Below are 23748 nucleotides of genomic sequence, written 5' to 3' on the forward strand. Positions count from 1 at the left end.
TTTGTTAGTGGATATTTTGAGTTCTTCACCCAGGGAACAGTTAGTTTTTCAGTGATTAGTACTTTACTACATAGTTTTCCTTGGACACAGAAAACTCTCAGGACAGCATGAGTGCACATGACTGCTGGAATGGGCAGGAAGTGTCAAAAGCGAGGAAAGGTTACAGGTTGTATGGTAAGCGGGTGACAAACAGCTTTGCTTGTCTCCTCTCAGTGCTCAGGACTGGACAGTTGCTATGAATTCTGAATATAGCCATTCTCGTTTTTCCTTCTGTAGTTCTGGGCTGATGGTCTTAGAGGAAATCCCCGTGAGACCATTGGAAAATCTTCTCTCTTCCCCTGTTTGTCCATTGACCTAGCATGTGACGAGTAATCCTGGTCTAACTTTGTTGACTGAGTTTTGGCAATGCTTTAATTAAGAAAAACCTCATTACTTGGCTTGCCTCTGTAGTGGCTTTTTCACTCTATTTTATCCAAAAGCTGACTTCTAAGGAAAGGATTTCTTTTTTTGGATGAACATTTCTGTGTGTTGTCTTTTAGATAATTAGTCTCCAAATATCCTAGAACTCAATTGGAAGTTCATAGTCCTGAGTTATACAGAGTCCTGGCAACCACTGTGGAAGGAAGTGTACCATTCCATGGTGTGGCCTCCCTGTCCCTTCTCTGTGTTTCCTCAGTGTCATCTTCACCTCTCTGTTCTGTCACTTTCTATAGACACAGTAATCATTCATTTATACTTATCTCTGTCACCAAACACCTAGAGGTGTTTTTAATCTTTGTATCCATAGAACCTTAGAAATAGAAGCATTCAACAATGGAATGAAAAAAGAGCTCCATTTTATTGAATATTTGGTTTAAAGGTTAACCAAGAAATCTTACTTATTTTTGTTCCTTGTGTTGAAACAGTTATGTAATGTAATGGCTCAGGTTTTGCCTTAGTAGGCAGAATACCGCAGGTATAAATTGAACTGAATGTGTTTGGTCCTACAGGTCGTCCTTACGAATGCCAGTTATTTCTAATTTTGCAGTTTTGTGCATGTAAAGTGTGTGTTGGGATGCATTTGAATGTCTAATGATCTCATTCATTCTAATTTTTCCTTACTCTTTTTTTTCACAATCATTTTATCATATTTATTATTAACTTATGCTTATTTATTCACATGGTTACAAAATTAAAATGTATTGAAGATTATATAATTAAAACTCTCCCTTTCATTTCTGATCTCCAGACACTCAGTTCACCTCCCCTAAGCAACACTGGTCATTAATTTCTAGAACATTCTTTCAGAGATATTTTATACATGTACAAATACAAATGTATTTTCTCCCCCTTAACAAAACTGCACAAGTAGTAGCATAAAGGTTTTTGATTTTCTTTTAAGTCAATTACTTACTAGACCACTTTCTTTAATAGTCATAACAATTTTTCTCACTTTTTTAATGGTCACTTTATGGATGTCTTTAATTTGTTAAATCTCTACCCATATTAGTGGATATTTAGATTATTTATATTCTTTTGCTAATATACAAGTAATGCTGTAACACATGATCAGATATGGTCACTATTATGCATATACATATATCAATAAGACAGCTTTCATGTAAGAAAATACAACTGCATGGTCAAAGAGGACGTGCCTATATAACCTGATAAGTTGCCCTCCTCCTGAGGAATTATATTGGTTTACACTTCTATGTACAACATGTGAGAGTGCTTGTTTCCCCATACCTTCACAAGCATAGCGTGTTATAAAACTTTTAGCTCTTTTTCAATAATGACAGGTAAAAAAAAAAAAAAAATGGATCTCATTTTCTCATGGTTAAGGTTGAGATTTTTGTAAGAGCCATTTTTGGTTTCTTTTTCATTAACTGCTGTTTGTGTCCTTTGTTCATTTTTTTGGGTAAACTGCTTATCTTTCTTAAAGATTTAGAGGAACTTTAATTAATTAAGAAAATTAGTCCTCTGGGATAATAGTTGTGAACATTTTCTCCAAGGTTTGGTGTTTATCTCTTTATTCTCTTTAATATATATAGTTTTGGCCAGGTGCAGAAAACCAGAATTTAATATAGTCAAAGTGTTTTTTAAGGGCCTGGTTTTTTGTTTTTTGGGTTGTGTTTTTTGTTTGTTTGTTTGTTTGTTTGTTTTTGGTCAGTTATAAGGCCTTTCTTTTTGTAAACTTAACAAAATAATTCTTATGTGATTTCTCTTAATGTGTTGGTCATTTCGCTTTTGTTTCTGAATCTCTCATTTACTTATAATTTTTCTTGATATATTGGTATGAGACATCACTTCAACTTTAGTTTCCAGATGGCTGCTTAGTTGTCCCCAAGCTATTTTTCAATAAACTGTATTTTCCCCACTGATCCCTTCATAGTACCATGGAATTTCTAGTGTATTTGGTCTGTATTGAACTTTCTACTCTGGCCTCTCAGTTGCTTTTTGTGCCAGTGCCATCTGGTTGTAGTTATTTTGTTTCATAGTTTTTCAGGGCTGCTTCTCCCTTATTACTCTTCCATTTTGTAGTTTTCTTGGTTGTTCTACCTATACTAGCTTACTTAATTTATAACTAAAATTATTTTATTTAGTATGTATTTTTATTCTATTTTATCTTTCAATTACAATTTACATTTAATATTATTTAGTTGTGAGAGAGATAGAGAAAGGGACAGATAGGGACAGACAGACAGAAGGGGAGAGAGATGAGAAGCATCAATTCTTTGTTGCGGCACCTTAGTTGTTCATTGATTGCTTTCTCATATGTGCCTTGACTGGAGGGCTCTGACAGAGCACGTGACCCCTTGCTCTAACCAGCGACCTTGGGCTCAAGCCAGCGACATCTGAGCTCAAGCCAGCAACCATGGGGTCGTGTCTATTGTAGCATTCACCGGGTATGAGAACAAACGTCAGAGACTTTCAGGAGTTAAGATGTTACTTTATTGGCCAGTTTAACCTGCGCAGGGGTGAACTCCCAAGATGTCCGGAGACACCGTGCTCACAAGGAGCTGCAAATGGGAGCCGCGCCTGGAGCTTACAGCCAGGATCTTATATATCCTAAGTGAGCAAGCATAGTACAGAAGCAGATGTGGCAGTTTAGCTATTGGCTAGGGAGGTCACACGCAGCATAGCAACAGGGGCCGGTTTTAGCTTAGTGGCAAATTTCAAATATAAACTTCTGATAAGGGTCTCTGACCTTCTTTGTTCCCAGCCTCACAGGAGCCATATCAACACTTACTGTTCCTTCAATAGTTACACTCTTTGCAACACTCCCTGTTCCTTCAATAGTTACACTTTTTGGCAGCCCCAGTACTCCCTGAATCTAACATCTATGATCCCACGCTCAAGCCAGTGACCCCCACTTAAGCTGGTGAGCCCACACTCAAGCCAGACAAGCCCACACTCAAGCCTGTGACCTCAGATTTTGAACCTGGGTCTTCTGTGTCCCAGACCAATGCTGTATTCACCATGCCACTGCCTGGTGTCAGGCCATTTAATATTATTTTATATTAGTTTCAGATGTACAGCATAATGATTAGGTATTTATATAACTTATGAATTATAATATTATTAACTATATTCCCTATGCTACACTTTACATCCTATAACTATTTTGTAACTACCAATTGTATTTATTAATTCCTTTATCTTTTTCACCCAATTCTCCAAATATCCCCATTTGACAAGTATCAGATTGTTCTCATATCTCTGCATCTGTTTCTATTTGGTTTGTTTATTTTGTTCTTTAGATTTCACATATAAGTGAACTCAAATGATATTTGTCTTTCTCTGTCTGACTTAGTTCACATAGCATAATACCCTCTAGTTCCATCTGTGTTGTTGCAAATGGTAAGATTTCATTCTCTTTATGGCTGAGTAATATTCCATTGAATATATGTAACACATCTTCTTTATCCTGATGGGCAATTAGGTTGCTTCTATATCTTAACTATTATAAACTAAGGCCACAATTAACATAGGGATGCATATATCTTTTCAAATTAATGTTCTGGATTTCTTTGGATAAATACTCCAAGTAGCTCCATACTGTTTTCCACAGTGGCTACACCAGTGTGCATTCCCACCAACAATGCACAAGGGTTCTCTTTTCTCCACATCCTTGTCAATACTTGTTGTTTGTTGCTTTATTGATAATAGCCCTTCTGACAGGTGTGAGGATATACTTCATTGTGGTTTAAATTTACATTTCTCTGATTAGTGGCATTGAGCATCTTTTCATATGTCTGTTGGCATCTGCATGTCATTCAGTATGTACTTCTTAAGCACCACTTTTATGCTGAGCGCGGCCTGGATTCTACTAGAAAGGAAAACCAATATGTGTAAGACACTGTTCCAGATCAGACCACAGAGCTTGCAGCCTCATTGGAGAGGAAAAGCATGTGTGGAAGGTGTCTGAGGCTTCTGCTGCTGAGCTCCTCACTCTCCCAAGCTGGCTGAGCAGAGGTCCCCACACCAGCAGGTGCCCTGATCATGTGGCAGTACCTCCCACTAAACTCCAGACCCTTTTCCTTCTGATGATTCTCACTGCCCATTCTTCCTGGACAATGAGCTTGAAGTAGGTTTTGGTTATCTGAGCAAACATAAACAGTTGCGCTGGAAAGTTCAAGTTGTGATGGGATATACTCTGAGGGCATTTTCTGTTGTGCTTGCAAGTTACTACAGTACCTTGGCAAAGACCATTACCCATAGCTCTAGTATTAAAGTAGATTACACAGGCTGTCATGCATTCACCCTAACATCTTTCTTCTCTTAGCAACATCAAAATAAAAACTGAATACAGAGATGTGTTAATATCTGTCATTCTAATTATTCTAACTCCCCCACCCAGGGAGCTTAAAACAGATCATATATGTAATATTGATCATGTATAATATAGTGGGAATATTTTTATAGTTAGGGTTTAATACTTGATTTGGAATCAGTTTTGAGTAACTGATCTTTAAAATGTTCTTGTTTTCTTTGTAGAATATAGATATGTTAATGCATACATCTCTAAATCTAGTAAATATTATTTTACAGTTTGACTTTCCAGCTACCTTCCTCATTTGGGGTTCCTCAGACTGGGCCACCTTTTTCTTTGGATCTCATAAAACTACCTACATACTGATACCTTCCAAATTTATTTCAATAGTTCAGACTTCTCCTTCTGAATCCTTGCATATACTGCTGCCTACTTGGCATCTCTACTCAGGTGACAGAGGCCAAAACGGAATATTTTCTTTCCTCTCTCTCTATCCTTCCTGCCCACACCAACTCATTGTATTCAGGAAATGGCCCAGTCATCCACTGTTTTTCAGAGTAGAAACTCAGCTATGTATGGTCCTTTTCTCTCTCTCTTTAATTACTTCCACATTCAGCCCATCAGAAAGCTCTAACAGGATCTCTAAACTACATATTTAGTGTACCCCTATTTCCATTTCTGTGGCAACCCCCACCCTCTGGTCCAGGTCATGGAGATACTAACAACCAGTCAATGCAGTGACACTCCCTAATTTACATCTTCCCTGTACACTTGGTTTTCCCGCAGCAGTAAAGAGGAGCCTTGACAGCTGTATATCAGATGACGTGATTTCTCTGCCCAGCACCCTCCAGTAGGCTCCTGCTGCATGGAAAGTGGAATCCAATCTGTTCTTGAATGTCTTGTCCCTGTTTGTCTCTTCAGACTCATCTCTTTCACTCTGCCCCATGGTCATTAAACTTTAGGCACTCCGGTGTTTTGTTTCTTTCCTTAGCATGTAATCATATCTAATTCCCACAGCCTTTCTATGTGCTATTTCTTCTGCCTAAAATGTTGTTCTCCTGGCTCTTTATATGACTGGCTCTTTTCGTGAGACCTGTCCCGGTCCCATCTTCAATGGTTCCCTTTCCAGATGTTTTCCCTGATGGCTACATCTGCTGCCACCTCTAATTTATTGTTCTCTATTTCATATTTTGTTTGTTTCCTTTCTAGCAGTGTCTACAGACATAATTACTTTATTAAATTGCTCTAAGTCTGCTTTCCTGACTTTGTCTTCTCTCCTGGTGAAAGCTGGTTTCATGAGGCCGACTCCTCGTTGGTTGTAAATCCTGTTGTGTGCCTAGTACATAGCACAGGGCCTGTCTCATAGTGAGTGTTCAGTACATTTGATATTTAGTAAATAAGTGAATAAACAAAGGAACAAACAGCAATTAAAAATGAGGATTATGTGGACAGTAGAAGAAAATATTTCTCCCTTAATTTTAGCATTGAAATATGTATATACTATGATAAAACAAAATTATTTCAGTTGTTGATTAAATCCCTGATAAAGTAAAGCAACTATATAATAGGAAATTTTTCTGGGGAAGATACTGAAGAAAGTTATCTGGATATCCTATGGACTTGAAAAATTATGCTGCTGCAGTGACTTAGCATTTAGTAGGATGCATTCCCTACAGATTTGAAAAATGTCATAGATTTAGTTCACTTGGACTATGCTTTAGTATTCTCTTCTTCCATGAGTATATTAACATTAGGATTTATGCAGTGATTAGTATCGTCAAAATTAAGTGAGCAATAACAAGGCAGTTCATTTAGCAAACATTTACCTCTACTAGGTAGACATGGTTTCTGTCTTCAAGGAGCCTCACAGTCAAGTAGGAGTGACAGACTGACAAAGAAATCCTATTGTCTTCTGTGACAGCATCTATAAGAGGCACATACAAGGATCTTGGTGGAATGAAGGAAGGAGTTTTTAGATTTGACTGTGGCATGGACAGTGCCCTACAGGAGATGACTGTGGAGTGTTGTTGTAAAGGAATAAGAATTTTCTAGGTAAAAAGATGTTGTAGTCCATAGGACTGAATATACAAAACACAGAAGCATGATTAGGGTGGTGTGTTCCAGAATCTTCAACCAGAGGGCAATGTAAGGGGAGTAGTAGGCAATAAGGTTAAAGAGGTAGGCACAACTGAGTGTTGGAATGGGAGCCTTTGAACTGTTTTTAATCTTGACAGAAACGGGGTTATATAACTTACATTTGAAGACGGTCATTAGAAAGTGGAGGAGTGTGATAATGGAGATGGACAACAAGAGGAGATCACTCAAGAAAGGACAGAGTGAGTGAAGAGTCGAGGGTGGACCTCAGTTGAGCAGAGACACTTAGTTGGGGAGGAGGAAGGTGGTTTTTAGGGAAACTGAGATGGATCTTTCAGAGTGGCAGCAGATGAAAAAACCAATATGACACACGAACCAAGAAAGGAGATCCTTTTTAGGAAGGAAGGAGTGATGAATGCCAGATCAAGAAGGAGTGATTTCATAATTAAGGTATCTTTAATGACCTCTACAAGAGCAGTGAGGTGCAATGGGGGCAAAACCACATCAGGGTGCTGGGGAATGAGAGAATTCAGAAAACGAACACGACCTAGGGTACACATAGATTCAGTGGGCGCTCTTGTTTGTTCAAAGTCCTCGGATTTTAGACAACAGTAGAGATTTAAACTGGCTTGCACAGTCTGCTGAGAGGGAAAAGGAAGACAAACTAAACAAACAAATGAAGTAGCAATGGCTTATAGATATAGAACACAGACTGATGGTGGCCAGAGGGGGACAGGGCATTATAGAGCTGGGTGAAAAAGCTGAAGGGATTAAGAGGTGTCAATTGGTAGTTAGAGAAGTCCCAGACATTTAAATTACAGCATGGGGAATATAGTCAATAATATTGTAGTATGTATGGGGGCAGGTGGGTACTTAAAATATTGGGGGTGGGGAGACCACTCTGTAAAGTACACGATTGTCTAGCCACTGTGCTGTACATCTTAAACTAATACAGACAGACTAATACTGAATGTCTACTGTAACAGAAAAAGAAAAGAAAATAGTCTCTCATTACAGGAGAATTAGATTTTGGTGTCACAGTGATTTAGAGAGAGGAAAAGAGAAGGGCAGTAAGGAGATGTGGATGAGATGTCGGTAAGTTTGCAGCTGACGTATAAAATAGAGGATAGTTCTGAGATTGGGGAGAAAATGTGCTGAGAGAAGGAGGAACCAAGGTGGCCCTTGGGAAGAAAGATGATTGTTTAGAGCAGATGGTATGGAAGGTGGGGGAAAGATCACAGGTGACGGCGGGGGTTCTGCTGAGCTTGAAGGCATGGGCATGTGGGGGCCCCAGTCCACCGGAAGCAGCCCGGACATCAGGTCCCAGATTGGAGGTTACCTGGGCAGGCTCGCCAGAAGGTAGGGGGTCAGGGCAGCTGCGGCTGCCAGTGAGATAAAGGTGAAGTCATACGACTGAATAGAGAGAACCAGCCTGGGGAGGGTGTGAGCCGAGGGGCCAGTGGGAGGGACCCTGAGAAGAGAGAGCAGAGTGAGGTCCAAGGAGCCAGGGCCCCGGAAGTGATGGAAGGGGGGCCAGTCCCCGACGGACAGGAGACTATTTTTAAACTATGTATCAGAATTGTACATCTAAGTTGGCATTTCTTTACCAGTTGCCTGGGAAAGTACTTACTCTGCATTTATGCTGCCGTTGCCCAAAATGGTACTGGGAAACCTGTCCTGGAATTGTGCTCACAATCTGCGCACATCTTGTGATTATCCGGAGTGCTGGTGATGCTTCGCCCCTTTGGGGATGGATTTGATTTTTGCCAAGTCATTCAGAGCCAAGTTCGGTGAAGAAAGTAGGCAACCAACCTGGGTAATACCATTTTTAGTAGAAATGGAAATGTAGATTTTTTTTTTAATAAATTTTTATTAATGGTAATGGGATGACATTAATAAATCAGGGTACATATATTCAAAGAAAACATGTCTAGGTTATTTTGTCATTAAATTATGTTGCATACCCCTCGCCCAAAGTCAGATTGTCCTCCGCCACCCTCTATCTAGTTCTCTGTGCCCCTCCCCCTCCCCCTAACTCTCTCCCTCCCTCCCTCCCATGTCCTCCCTCCCCCAACCCCTGGTAACCACCACACTCTTGTCCATGTCTCTTAGTCTCGTTTTTATGTTCCACCAATGTATGGAATCATGTAGTTCTTGTTTTTTTCTGATTTACTTATTTCATTCCGTATAATGTTATCAAGATCCCACCATTTTGCTGTAAATGATCTGATGTCATCATTTCTTATGGCTGAGTAGTATTCCATAGTGTATATGTGCCACATTTTCTTTATCCAGTCTTCTATTGACGGGCTTTTTGGTTGTTTCCATGTCTTGGCCACTGTGAACAGTGCTGCAATGAACATGGGGCTACATGTGTCTTTACGTATCAATGTTTCTGAGGTTTTGGGGTATATACCCAGTAGAGGGATTGCTGGGTCATAAGGTAGTTCTATTTGCAGCTCTTTGAGGAACCACCATACTTTCCTCCATAATGGTTGTACTACTTTACAGTCCCACCAACAGTGAATGAGGGTTCCTTTTTCTCCACAGCCTCTCCAACATTTGCTATTACCCGTCTTGTTGATAATAGCTAATCTAACAGGGGTGAGGTGGTATCTCATTGTAGTTTTGATTTGCAGGAAATGTAGATTTAATGAACAGTATTGTTTCTCTTATGTGACTTTTAACAGACCCCGAAAGCAGTCTCCAAAGAGAGCGATGACCACATCTTTGAAACTTATATATAGCCACTCAAAGGAACTAGTTTGAGGGACACATTCTTTTGGATTAAAACATCTTAACAGATGTGGGGGTCATATTTCTTCAGAGTTGTACAGTACTCAATATATACTTACTGATAAGAAGTTTAGAAGGCTTCTGCCGTTACATCTATACAATCTTTTGTATATAGTATATTATTGAAATCCTGTTGATGATAACATGATATTTAAAGGGGTGAGACTGAAGAAAGAATATTTCTATAGCCAGCTTGGGCTGTTTTATTTATAACCTCTTTCTTTACTGGAAACTGGGAAAATATAATTTTTATTGTCTATTACCATCTGTCAGACACTTTAAGGTCCCTAGATGAAAAGTTATGAGGAAGGTATACCTAAAGCCATTATGTTGTCATAACTTAATTTGTTAAAATTAGATATGTTTCTGAAAGATTCTGCTGGTTTTCTATCTTCTTGACGTACCAGAAAAGAGCAGTCATTTTGTCCTCAAATTCCTGTCCTTGCAAAGTAACAGTGCTGATAGTGATTGAATAACAGCATGAGAAGTAACTACAAACTGCAGAAGAATTCACTTAGAATAGGAATTGTAATCAACTAAATTGGTGGGGAAATGACTTTCCTGACTCTAGAAGAGCAGAGCACACAGAATGCAGCCATAGTGGAAGCCTGCTCTGCCAACTTTTATGATTTTATTCCCTGAGAATGCTGGGTTCTTATTCGGGTTGCTTTCATCCCATGCTTTCTATATAAGCTGGCTACTTACCAGAAGGCAAAGAATATGTCATCTTCCTTAGTGGGGAGCATTATTGGCATTCTGGGCAAACAGGTCTTTCTAGTGTGTGGAACTCCCAGAATTGCAGCATGGTTGGCACCCTTGGCTTCCTGACTCTAAATGCCAGTAGCCCCCACAAGTCATTGTGGCAGTCAGAATTGTCACCACACATTTTCAAATGCTTCTGGTTGTTTATGGATCTCAGAGCATGATGGACTTGTTTACTGAAAAGCCACAAAGACAGGAAACATTCTTTTTCTGTCCCTTTTACTTTCTCTCTCCCATCTACTCCCTCTCCTTTCTTTCTTCCCTCCTTCTGTCTATGAATCTATCTATCTATCTATCTATCATCTTTTTTTCTATCTATCTATCTATCTATCTATCTATCTATCTATCTATCTATCATCTGATCTATCCATTCATCTATCTGTCTCCTTTTTCTTTCTTTAATTGTGCTATGAGGAATGACGGAAATAGGAAAAAGAAATCTTTATTAAAGAAAGAAAGATTGAAAATCACCCAAAGGATGAGAGAAAAAAAGAGAAGATATAGCAGCATGAGGATAATGGAGGAAATGTTTCTGCCACATTTGTTCGTGGTCTCTTCTGATTTTTGCTCTGAAGCCAAGAATGAGATTTCCTGCTCATGTGTAGTTGCATTATAGGGTATAACTGATTGCAGAGGCACCATAAATAGATTTCACTGAAAATGTAGTTAGAATTGCGTAAGGGTTTAGAGCCAAACCCTTAAAGAGAAGAAAAATTTGTCATAAGGCAAGTTCATCTGACTTCATCTAAGGGGGGTGTTTTACCAATAGGCCCAAGCCCCCTTATTTTAAAATGATGTTACGTACATGATTGTAGCAGGAGCACGGACTCCAAAATAATTTCAGCACCTGTGTAGCAAGTTTTTAATTTTAATTTTTACAAAATGAAATTCTCCTTTTTGTGTCAATACCATTTTCTAAAAATAGTGTACCTGGCTAGCATTTAAAGTTATAACCTCTAGCTTGCCATGATTGCTGAAAGTCATCTGTTATGTATTTTTAAAATCTGCACTAACACTTGTGGACCATTCATGCCATACTGAAGCTGATTTTCTACTTTATTTTTTCAGTTGTTCATGGTGGACAATGGAGCAGATGACTGGAGAATAGCCATGACTTATGAGCGTATTTTCTTCATCTGCTTGGAAATACTGGTGTGTGCTATTCATCCCATACCTGGGAATTATACGTTCACATGGACGGCCCGGCTTGCCTTCTCCTATGCCCCATCCACAACCACCGCTGATGTGGATATTATTTTATCTATACCAATGTTCTTAAGACTCTATCTGATTGCCAGAGTCATGCTTTTACATAGCAAACTTTTCACTGATGCCTCCTCTAGAAGCATTGGAGCACTTAATAAGATAAACTTCAATACACGTTTTGTTATGAAGACTTTAATGACTATATGCCCAGGAACTGTACTCTTGGTTTTTAGTATCTCATTATGGATAATTGCCGCATGGACTGTCCGAGCTTGTGAAAGGTAAGTTTGTTTCTTTTCCTGAGAACATAATTTGCCATGTGGTATCCTTGAAAGTGGGAGAAAGAACACATTTTAGATTAGAGGCCCATAGTGACTCACTCTTGAAAATTTTGGATTCTCTGATGGGCTTCTTTGAAATGAGTGGGATAAAATTTTTTCTTAAGATTTCTGCATACAGGAATGCATTTATGATTATGCATTTTTTAAATTTTATCAGTTTTCAATAGAGAGCTCCCTTTAGAATCTGTAAAAATTTGGAGACCTGCAAATTGAATAGGCAACTTCTATCAGAAATGTTTGTTGAATGGTTATACTGAATCATTTTGGTGCCTCACTGGTCATAGTGTTGATTACTGTTGAGACAGACATCCGAGAGTAAAGCGGTGATGCAAGATGTCTGAACTCTAGAGGATATCTCAGAGTGGTTTGGTGATTGTAATTCTTATCTATAATAGTGTTCATGTGGTTACGAAAAAGGAGCTGTAGGTGTGATACTCAGTTTTATCAGATTCTCAACAGTTAGTGAAAAGTAGCAGTGTGTATTTGTTTCATGTCTGAAGAGCAATGGCATTCTAAAACTAGACTCACATTCTCAGAATACAGGAGTTGCTCAGTGAGTCTGAATTAATCAGTTATAGCATCAATGATGTTAACCTTGCTGCTTAATTAACAAACAAAAATAGATTTGTTACCTAAATGGGAGGAACTCAGTCATGAGGGAGGAAGCTCATGTGACCTTGGTTAAGAAAAGTCAAATTGAAATTAGCAATAGAAAGGAACTATTTAAAAATGTATAGAACTCTTCATTATTAGGATGTTGGTCTTTGTAGTAACAAGGGTTTTTTTAATTTAATTTTTGAAAATCCAAGTTTTACACACACACACACACACAGTTTAATGAAGAGATATATCTGTGTGAGAATTGTTGCAAAAACAGCAAACCTACAACACCCTCCTCCCTACCCCGTTTTTCCTTTCCAGGAGTAATTCACTTTAAATTCTCTTAGTCGTTTCTTTGATAACTGATTTTTATATTTCTAAATGATATTGCTTACATTGTTATATCTAGATTTTTCATCTACATTTTTATAGAGGTTGGGATTTTAGTTTCCTTTCAATTACAAGTACACACCCCTTGACGGTTCTACCCTCCCCAAAAGTAGTTTCTGTCCTTGCAATAAATTATGTAAACACTGTTAACCTATATTCCAGGCTTATATTATTAAGACTATGTGAGATACATTTGTAGTTGAAAAATAAAATCATTTTGCCTTTTCTGGACATCTTTTTATTTTCTCTGGAATTGATAATTGCCTCATTTTATTTGCTAAGTTTTCTTATTTTTTGTTTTTTATCTACTTTCCACTAAATCATGTCTAAATTCTTCCACATCATGTAAATATTCTTATAATAGATTCGTGTATATTGGAGAGCCTATCAATTTAACCTTGAATAAATGATTCTTGAGACTTTTCAACACGCTTCTTCATAATGTTGGGGATTTTGTTTGTCTTTTTGTATTAAGAGCCCTTTTTCTTAAACCCGGTCCCCCCCCCCCCCCCATTTCTTCATTTATTCCTTTGTTTTGTCAGAATTTATCTTCCAGTAGCATCTAATAAAAAGTTGTGGGTAAGAGATGTAGTTTTTCAGACCTTTATGGCAAGTCTTAATTCTTCTCTGATGCTGAATGGATAACCAGGCTAGATATAACAGTCAAGATTGGAAATTACTGGCCCTCAGAATATTGAAGACTCCATTTTCCTCTGACATACAGTCAATAGTCTTATGTTAGTCTCACTTTTGATTTGCTCTACCCTGCAATCTTTTAGGATCAATGTTCTAAAATTGCACAAGGATTTGTCTTACTGTGAATTTGTTTTAACCCAGTATACTGGTAATTTAGTAGGCCTGTTCAGTCTTAGAATAAAGATCCTTCAATTCTTGGAAATTTTTGCATTATTTAATGATTTGTTTCTTTATTTTGGTGTGTGGATACTGGCCCTCCTGTAATAGTTCTTCAATTTTCTGTTGTTTTTTCCCCCCTTCATTGTTTCCTATCTCTATTTTTCCTCTATAGATGGGAGATAACCTTAATTTTATCTTTAAATTTTCTATTGGGATTTTATTTCTTCTTTACTGTGCATTATTTTTCAATGTCTCATTTTTGATCCCTGAATGCCTGTTTTTTTAATGTCGCATCATGCTTTCCTTTCATAGTTGTACTGTTAAATTTCTCTGGAGGTGTTAATGATCATTTCTTCTATTCATATATTTTTGTCTCCCCAAACATTCAATTTTTGTTTGTTTGTTTTGGCTTCTATTTTAAAAGCTTTAAAATAGCATTTAGATAACTTTGACTATTTGCTCATACTTACAAGTGAGGTACTAGGGAACTGACTGGATTCTTTCTGTACAGATATAGAACTTGGTATTGTGGGCTTCACTAAAGGGTGATGTGGGTGTGGGGTATGGAACACTGATAAAAGGGTCTTTCTTTATTTTCTTTTCTTTTTTCTGAACAATTCCACTGGTCCATGGGGAACCTTTTTACTGTCCTACCATGATAGTAGAAGCCTGGGTGACAGCGTTCTGTGAACTGAAAAAGAAGAGAGGTCTCAGCAATTAGTATGTGAACGTTTGTGTATTCTAGTAGCATCACAGGAGGCCTGTTCTCCACAGGGTTGACTCCCTGCAGTCATCCCACAGACCTTGTGTTTTACCCCTCCATACTGTAAATCTCCAGAATTCTGCAGATTGGAGAAGGCAAAGCCAGTGGGGAATCTAGGTGTCTAACTGCTTTTATGCAGTATTTGGACCTGCCCTTGCATTTAAAGCTCTGTCATTGTCTCCACTTACAGAAATACAAGTGCCTAGAGTTCATGACTCTTTGTGGGGTGGGGAGGGTGTTGGTTCTCAGTGGGAATATGGTATGGTTGCTTCTTGATTTTTTTCACCACTGCTGGTCTAGAATTCTCCTTTCTCAAGTCAGGTAAGTCAGTTATCTATTGTCAGTTGGCTTTCTAGCTTCTTTGCTCATTCTTGTTGTTCTTATGATACCAGAGAGCTCACGGGGAGACCCAGGGAGGCCTCAACAAGTGTAGCTGTGTCAAGGTTTTTGGCACCACACAAGAAGGGATTCAAGAGTGAGACAGAGAGATTCAGCAAAGTACAGCAGTTATTCAAGTGACAGTACGCACTCAAGGAGGAGGGGAGTGCGGGTGAACTCAGAAGTAAGTCCCTCCATCCAGGGTCTGGGTGGAGGTTTTTTTCAGCTATGGGCATGGGATGGGAATAGGGGTGGTTCATGATTTCTGGCATGTTGTGTGGCCTGAGTGTGGGGAGGTGCTTACTGGGGCAGATCATCTCAGTCCCTTCAATCTGGATGGTGGTATGGTGATCTGGAAGGTGGAGCAACTTCAAAACTGTGAATTAGGTCAACATGGCTGCCAACTCTGGCTGAGGGCAGTTTTTATTGTCTCAACTATTTTTCCCCCCAGGAAATTGAAGGAGGGGGCAGCGAGGGGATAGGTGTCTCACCACAAGTCGTATCTGAAGTTTTCTAACCAAGGAGAGGAGGAGGGGTTCAAAACCTAGGGTTTCTGTTCTCTATTCTGACTTTTCCTGCCTCACGTATGGGGTTATACTTTTTTGTTTCTTGTTTTTGTTTGTTAAATGGGAGGCTAGGGAGGGAGCTGAGGTCAATGTGTTTGTTGACTCTGCCTGTTTTTGTCAGAAATAGTGACTCGTTTTTGATATTATGTATCTGAACCTTTTTTAGAACTTCATATAACTATGGCATTTGAAGGATTAAAGTTTTCCTTTTAAAGAAAGGTAGACTCCTTATGGTAATGGTAATGCTTTGTTCCCTAGCAGTCATGGTATTTGGAAGCTTATGATATTTTCTTGAGCAGATGTGCCAATGAAGTTTGAAGAGTAAATGTGGAAAACCTTAGTTGATATACCTATTTAGTTTATGAAGATGATCTTTTTATTTTGACAGAGGCAGAGAAAGAGTCAAAGAGAGGGACAGATAGACAGACAGGAAGAGAGATAAGCATAAATTCTTCGTTGTGGCTTCTTAGTTGTTCATTGATTGCTTTCTCGTATGTGCCTTGACTGGGTTGGGTGGGGGCTACAGCAGGGCGAGTGACCCCTTGCTCAAGCCAGCGACCTTTGGGATCAAGCCAGCTACCATGGGTTCGTGTCTATGATCCCACGCTCAAGCCAGCAACCCCACACTCAAGCTGGTGAGCCCGTGCTCTAGCTGGATGAGCCCACACTCAAGCTGGCGACCTCGGGGTTTCAAACCTGGGTCCTCTGCATCCCAGTCCGACAACTCTATCCACTGCACTACTGCCTGGTCAGACTGAAGATGATCTTAATTAAAAGTTAGCATCACAATGTAACGATGAAGAAGAAAACATAGTTTAGCAATATGTACATTATCTCAATGGGTGGCCCCTAGTGATCTGCTTCCCAAAAGCCAATTAAATAAAATAGCCTCAAAATAGTGCATATACCTTTTTCTTTTCAAAAATTTTATCTTAGCTGTCATAACCCACTGTCACCAAATACAGAGAGCCTGAGGCAAAGCTGTGTCAAATCTTCTTAGCAGCTCAAAGTATGTGTGTTTTTTAACATGCTCAAATTGTTAGGTGACAGATCATTCCTGTTTCCGTATAGAATGCACTAGCAAGTGAAAATTGCTCATTTCATATCAAGAATGAGAGTGTAATCAGTAGTTCCAGAAAAGGGAAAAGATCAGTGGCGTTATGGGTAATGGAGAAGGACCAGACTTTGGACTAGGACATGGGGATGTAGTCCCAGTTGTACAATTTAAGGGCTGAGTGACCTCAGGCCAAGCACCTAACTTCTTTTTACCTTTGTTCCTTCAATGAAATGGATTGATAAGCTTCCAAAGGTAACATTTTGTAATTGTACAAATGTGAAAAAAAGAAAAGAAAATCATTAACCAGCATTGTAAGTAGAAGATTTTCCACATTTTGTTTTTTATTAAACTTCCCATTTACTGCACATAATCTCCATATTGTGGTTTGTAAGATACAAAGATATAAAAAATTTGGTTTGTTTTTCACAAAGTTGATTTTGAAGATGATGTCTCCTACATCTTATACTTTCTTAGATTGTATACTTCCATCCTTCCCTCCCTCCCTTTTGTGTAGTTTGCAATACTTAATACAATACACAGTCTCTTTTTTGGTTTGGAATTTGGATTTGAATGAACCCCACGAGGTACATCTTTGGTCTATGAAAGCATTCCCTCTATATTAAAAGGGGATTCACTTTTTAGTGTTTAGGAGATTCACTTGATAGAAATTCTTTTCTTAGTTAATTAGAATGTCTAAGAGTATTTTTAAAAGGAGAGAGCTTTTGAGAGAGAGAGGCAGATGGCTTTCTAGAGAAGTTTGTTTTGCAAACCTGCCCCTCACCTTCTACTGAGAATAGCATGACTAGAGGTTTCTGGGAAAGGTTCTTTCCTAATGAGAAGGGCACCTGTAAGAGGCATCTATTCCCAGAGGTATTACTTTCCCTGGCAGACTGCACACCTCTGATATACCTGTAAGTAATAAAACCTCTCTTTCTCTCTCCCCCACCCCTGTGTGTGTATGAAAGAGAGAGAGAGAGAGAGTTGAGAGGAAGCAGAGGGCCAAATATTTGGCATTATTTCTGTGGCCTACCTTTGTCAAGAGGAGACTGTCCCAGCACAGACCACAGTTTCCCTTCTGTCTCCAGTCTGGTCTGTCCTTCTGGTGAGGTAGATTTTCAGCCTGGAAAGAGCACTCTCTTCTGAAGCGCCGAGGAAGTGTGGCCTGATGCTGTTAAGGGATCTGATGTTCATGGGGTCCTACGCCAGGCATTCAATCATATATGTTAGAAGAAACTTCAGGAACATGTATGTCTTAGAAGAAGTTTGAATTTGAGAGCTTTGAATCCTTATAACTGGGAATTTTCCCATCCAGACTTGTACTTTGAGGTTTCACTGGTTCTGTAAAGATCGCCTGTTCATCCCAAAGTGTATTTCATGGGATAGTTTGTGGAGAAGATTAGTAGTTGTTCTGCAAGGGGCAGGACTGGATACTGTGGGCCAGTGCTGTGTTAACACAAAGAAAAGCGTTTTGTTTTGTTTTCTTTTTTACTGTAAAAGTTTGCAGAGCATTTCCTATGTGAATGTGCACTGGAAATAGCCAAGAGGGGAAAAGAACATTTATCTGGCACATCTTCTGGGAAACAGTTGACATATGTCACTACCCAAGTTTCAGAGATAGAAAGCGATGGTAGCTTTCTGCACAGTTTGGGAATTTAAAAAAAAAAAAAAAAAGAACTTTCTTTATGTTCTTTTTTTTCTCCTACAAGTTTCATAAGAGAGGGGGTAAGTTCTGGATGAAGAAGAAGAACCAGGGAAGAAGAGGGATCCAGGAACTATGGCGGCAGTGTTACAAGCACAAAAGCAAACGTAACCGTCTCTGATAAACTGGAGAAGCTAGGCACTAGTTCTGTCACTGAAAAAAAGATTCATTTTGTTTAGACATTAGTGGCTAAATAAACTTACTGTTTTTATTTCTCTCATTGTTTTATCTCTAAGAGCATTTAAGTAGGCATTAACTAGTATGCATTAGTTATGGGACATGTTTTTCTGAAAGTGACATAAGAATGGTTTGCTTTTCTCAAAGTGGAAATACAAATGGCACTTGTTTTGAATAGACTCTGAATAATCAAAACTACATTTAGATGGATTAAAAGTAATATTTTCATTACTAAAAACTGATAGATGAAAATGAACTTGGTATTTTTCAAATTACCAGACATCCTGAGGAATGGCATTTCAGTTGTGTTTAGTATCTGCTGTCTAGTTTCTTAAATGTGTGTTTTATTTCTTCCATTAATCAAGTTAAGCTTTACTCTATTTTTTTTTTTTACATTTTCATAAATAGTTTCCTGTATTGTACTTTTCAATAGTGTCTGGAAGGTGATTTCTGAAATGCACTTGAAACTTTATTATAAACTAGAACATTGTGGAATAAAACAGTCAACTCATGGCCCACAATAAAACCTTATACAATATGCATTTAATATAAAGGATTGGTTATGACTTTTGAATCCAGTACTGTATAATGAAGAAGTAGGTAAGGAGAGCCCTTGAAGGTTGAGAAGGAATATTCTATTTTGTAACTACATAGGTTCTATCCTTATAGCACTAATTTAGAGAAGGATATATGATCTGGGGCTCCACTTTTTACTGCATATGGGCCCTGAATGTCATCTCTATTTTCTGCCTACTAAGATAAAATGGACACCTTTATTCCTGAGAACCAATAAAATCAAATAAATATATATAAGAATGGTGGTAGCTTACAGCTAGAAAATGAATGCAGCATTGTCATGCTCACCTTTTTGTGGTTAGGTGTGAATCTGTTACTCTAAGATCATATGCTATGACTTTCTCTGCATAGAGAATGATTTTAAATAAAACTGAACCATACATTTCAATATGCAAAATATTGTTTAGAATGCTTAAATGATCTGGATTCTAAATTACAAGTTTCTCATTTCAAAAAGTTTTAGTTTTTTTGTTTGTTTGATTGTTTTTTATATGATACAAACCATTTTTGCAAGGAGGGAGAGAGAGGTGAGATCTGAAAGTCTCACTTGTTCTATTTATTTTTTTTAATTATTTAGAAAGGATCAAATGTAGGAGAATAAGAAATGAGGAGCTACATTTTCAGATGCTAACTTGTTTTCTTGATTTACCATCACTGAATTTATATATATATATATATATATATATATATATATATATATATATTTTTTTTTTTTTTTTTTTTTTTTTTTTTTTTGTATTTTTCTGAAGCTGGAAACGGGGAGGCAGTCAGACAGACTCCCGCATGCACCCGACCGGGATCCACCCGGCACGCCCACCAGGAGGCAATGCTCTGCCCATCCGGGGCGTTGCTCTGTCGCGACCAGAGCCACTCTAGCGCCTGGGGCAGAGGCCAAGGAGCCATCCCCAGCACCGGGGCCATCTTTTGCTCCAATGGAGCCTCGGCTGTGGGAGGGGAAGAGGGAAGGGAAGAGAGAGACAGACAGGAAGGAGAGGGGCAGGGGTGGAGAAGTAGATGGGCGCTTCTCCTATGTGCCCTGGCTGGGAATCAAACCCGGGACCCCCGCACGCCAGGCCGACGCTCTACCACTGAGCCAACTGGCCAGGGCCTATTTTATATTTTTAGGAGGTCTGGTCAGAGGCCGACTCTTTTTCAGAACCTGACCACCAGAGATGCTTTATTTCCTTTTGATTAACTTTAATTTGAAACACGTTACCTGTGATTAAATTTCTTCAGTAGTTCTGAAAGTAGTCATAGAACAAGCATTGCAGTGCCAGGGAAACAACTTGGCATTTTACACTATACCGAATAATTAGGTTATGCCTCACCCCTTCAGGTTTCCACTGTTGCTAAGTAAACGCTAAGCATTTCATCAATGGGCTTGTAACTTGTGGCTAATGGTAATGTAATACTTTGTAAACTAATATTTCCAGGATCTGATTCATGCGTACAGATATAGCATTTTCAGACTCATAAACGAGTCACAGCTTTAAAACGGGCTCTTTGAAGGTATAAAAGTTGGCAGTTTGAAAGCACTCGGGATACCTCTGTGATTTGCAAAGCATCAGTGCTCAGTATAATGTTTTCCAAGTAAATTGATCATTAAAGTCCTATGGAAAGAGAAGCCAGTACTCTCACACACTCAATATTCTCTTCGTTCTTACATAGATAAGATTTGCTTTTGTCTACCTCCTGAGAGAAAAATGAGGATTAATATTGTCGGCAAGATGCTTTGAGATCCTGGTTGGAAGAGTGCAGTTTGAAAATGTCAGTGATTATATTCAAGCAGAAAGGACGAGAAGCTGGACAGCTCAGAAAGTCCACCTCACTGATCACATAGTTCACTAGTCCTCCTTATCCTGACACCCATGCTGACAGATAGACTTTATGGAATATGTATCCGCAGTGCCCCTGACTTGGGAAAATCCCTTTGATCCTCCCTATTGTACATTAGACAGGTGTGTGTAAGCAATCCTGTGTGCCATTCTCATGCAGTTTAGCTTCGGAACCATGGCTTTACATAAAAACAAAGAATATAAAGTCTAATGTTAGTGCCCTAACATTTTGTCTTTAAGGAAATAAATACTTTTCTTAGCATATGGGGGGAGGGGGCTTGGTTGGAGTAAACTCAAGTTTTTCTATTTGCCTGCATGATTGTTTTTACTTTTTAAAAGTTTATATCCTTTCTTTTTAATGTTACCTTATTGCAAAAGAGTATTAAAATAAAAATTAAAAAAAAGAAATTTAAGACTAAAAAAGTGCCTTTACATGCAGTAAAATGTGTACATTTGGAACATGCATAAAGCTTGGACAAGTCTGCCTTCTATTATAATATTACATTGTTTTTATAACTTTAGTACGTATTAATGGACTCAGTGTTATAGGAATTCTTTAGGGAACGAGATGAGGTTTAGAATTGGAACCCAGAACTGGTATTGGCAGGTAGAGCACCTAATGTTTGTCAGACAGGCTGCTCTGCTTGGCTGCTGGGCAGGACTGGGTGGACCATTTCTCTGCTGCTGGCCAGTCTGGTGGAGCAGGGTCTAATCTACTGAGGTTTTCTGAGACCCTGAGGTGGGCAGTATCAGTCCTTGAATGCTGTTCCAGCCCTGTCCTATCGCTCATTCAAAAGCCCATAGATGAGTTGTCTGATCACTGCCAAATTCCTAGGGATATAGAGAAAGGCCTGGTCATCGGATACTTAAACCTAGCATGGTGGCAGAGTCAAAGCCATTTTGAGAACATGGTCATTGTTCAATAAGTACTTGATGAATATTAAAGGAATAATAAAAAAATCTTCATGTGCAGTTTCACCATAATTTTTGGCTAAAGTATAAAAAGAAAAAAGGACTCTTGTCATTCTTGTGTGGCTTTTTTAAAACAATTTTATTGAGGCATAAATTATACATATGTTAAGGGTATATATAATCCATGAGTTTATGGTAAATGTTTAGAGTTATGCAACCATCACCTCTATTGAGTTTTAAACAGTTCTATTACCCCAAAAAAATCCTATTTCCTCAAGTGGTTTAAGCCCCTGCTCCCTTCAATCCCAGGTGACCAGTAATATATTAACCTATCTTTATAGATTTGCTTTTCTGAGCCTTTCATAGAAATGGAATTAGATAATATAGAGTTTTGCATCCAGCTTCCTTTACTTAGTTTAAATTTTTGGTGTACATCTGTGCTGTAGTATGAATCATAGTTTCTTTCTATTTATCAGTGGATAATATTCTGTTGTAAGAATACTTACAAAGCCACATTTTGTTCATCCAATCACTAGCTGATATACAAATTAGAAGGCTTCCTGTTTAGGGTTGCTTTGAATAGGATTGCTGTGAACATTTTCCGCAGAAGTCTTGGTATGAACATATGTTTTGGTTTTTAGGTAGACATATAGAAGTGGCTGCACCATTTTACATTCCCACCAGAAATCAGCCATATACAGTGGTATCTTGACACGTGAGTTTAATTCGTTTCATGGCCGAGTTCGTGACTCCATTTGCTTGTGTGTCAAATCGAATTTCCCCATTTAAATTAATGGGAATGCAGTTAATCTGTTCTGGTCCCCAAAAACCACATGAATTTTTTGTTTTATATGCTTTATATAAGAAAATATACTTATAAATAACAAATACAGCCTGACCAGGAGGTGGCGCAGTGGATAGAGCATTGAACTGGGACACAGAGGACCCAGGTTCGGAAACTCTGAGCTCGCCAGCTTGAGCACAGGCTCCTGTGGTTTGAGCAAGGCTCACCAGCTTGAGCCCAGGACCGCTGGCTTGAGCAAGGGGTCACTTGGTCTGCTGTCGCTCCCCGGTCAAGGCACATATGAGAAAGCAATTAATGAACAACTAAGGTGATGAAACGAATAAGTGATGTTTCTCATCTCTCTCCCTTCCTGTCTGTCCCTATCTATTCCTCTCTCTGTCTCTGTCCAAAAACAAACAAACAAACAAACAAACAAAAAACAAATACATACACACATACATAATAAGAGAGAATAAAAAGAAATAAACTGGTTTATGAAATGTAATTTACCTTCAAGGTCAGGCAAAGATGCTGGCAGAGGGGGAGGAGACTGGCGGAGGAGGTTTTCATTTCGTCTGCTATCGCTTACCATAACTTACTCTCTACATACTCAATGCTATCTAGTGGCGGGTGGCAGAAGCTTGTAATTCAAATATTCGCTCGTTACTGAAAGCAAAAAATCCCACAAGTGATTGCTCGTCTCTCAAATTGATTGTGATATGAAGTGCTCGTGTGTCAAGGCACCGCTGTATGAGGGTTCCAATTTTATCACAGCATTGTCATCTTATAGATGTGGATATATCACATTGTCAGTCATATGCATGTATATATACATATATTTATTTATATAATCTCATAGCCATTCTAGTAAAGTGGTATCTTATTATGGCTGTAATTTGCAATTGTCTAATGACTAATCATGGTGAATACTTTGAATATGATCATTAGACATTAGTATATCGTCTTAGGCAAAAAGTTTATTTAAAATTTTTTCCCGTTTATAAACTGGATCATTTGTCTTATTAAATTGTGAGAGTTCTTGATCATTTTATTGCTGGTCCTTTATCAGATATATGATTTGTAAATATTTTTTGTGGCTTGTCTTTTCATTTTCATCCTGTGTCTTTTGTACATGTGGAAGCTACACATACTTATTTTTCTCTACATCAGGCTTGCCTTGCCTCCCAAAGCCACATAGGAT

At 38.6% G+C, this 23748-nt stretch overlaps 1 protein-coding gene across 5 annotated transcripts in view; it reads left to right on the forward strand.

Moving 5' to 3' along the window:
* KCNN2 (potassium calcium-activated channel subfamily N member 2) overlaps positions 1-23748 on the forward strand; it is a 565243-nt gene that overhangs the window by 439939 nt on the left and 101556 nt on the right. For 4 of the 5 annotated variants that reach the window (XM_066274080.1, XM_066274081.1, XM_066274082.1 and 1 more), the window contains one exon: positions 11477-11895. In XM_066274080.1, coding sequence (XP_066130177.1) covers positions 11477-11895 — 419 coding nt within the window. Of the gene's footprint in view, positions 1-11476; positions 11896-17424; positions 17476-23748 lie in introns of those variants that run through there. The other variant, XM_066274083.1, reaches the window with a different exon arrangement.

The sequence above is a fragment of the Saccopteryx bilineata genome, chromosome 4, assembly GCF_036850765.1.
Source record: "Saccopteryx bilineata isolate mSacBil1 chromosome 4, mSacBil1_pri_phased_curated, whole genome shotgun sequence".
Classification (NCBI taxonomy): domain Eukaryota; kingdom Metazoa; phylum Chordata; class Mammalia; order Chiroptera; family Emballonuridae; genus Saccopteryx; species Saccopteryx bilineata.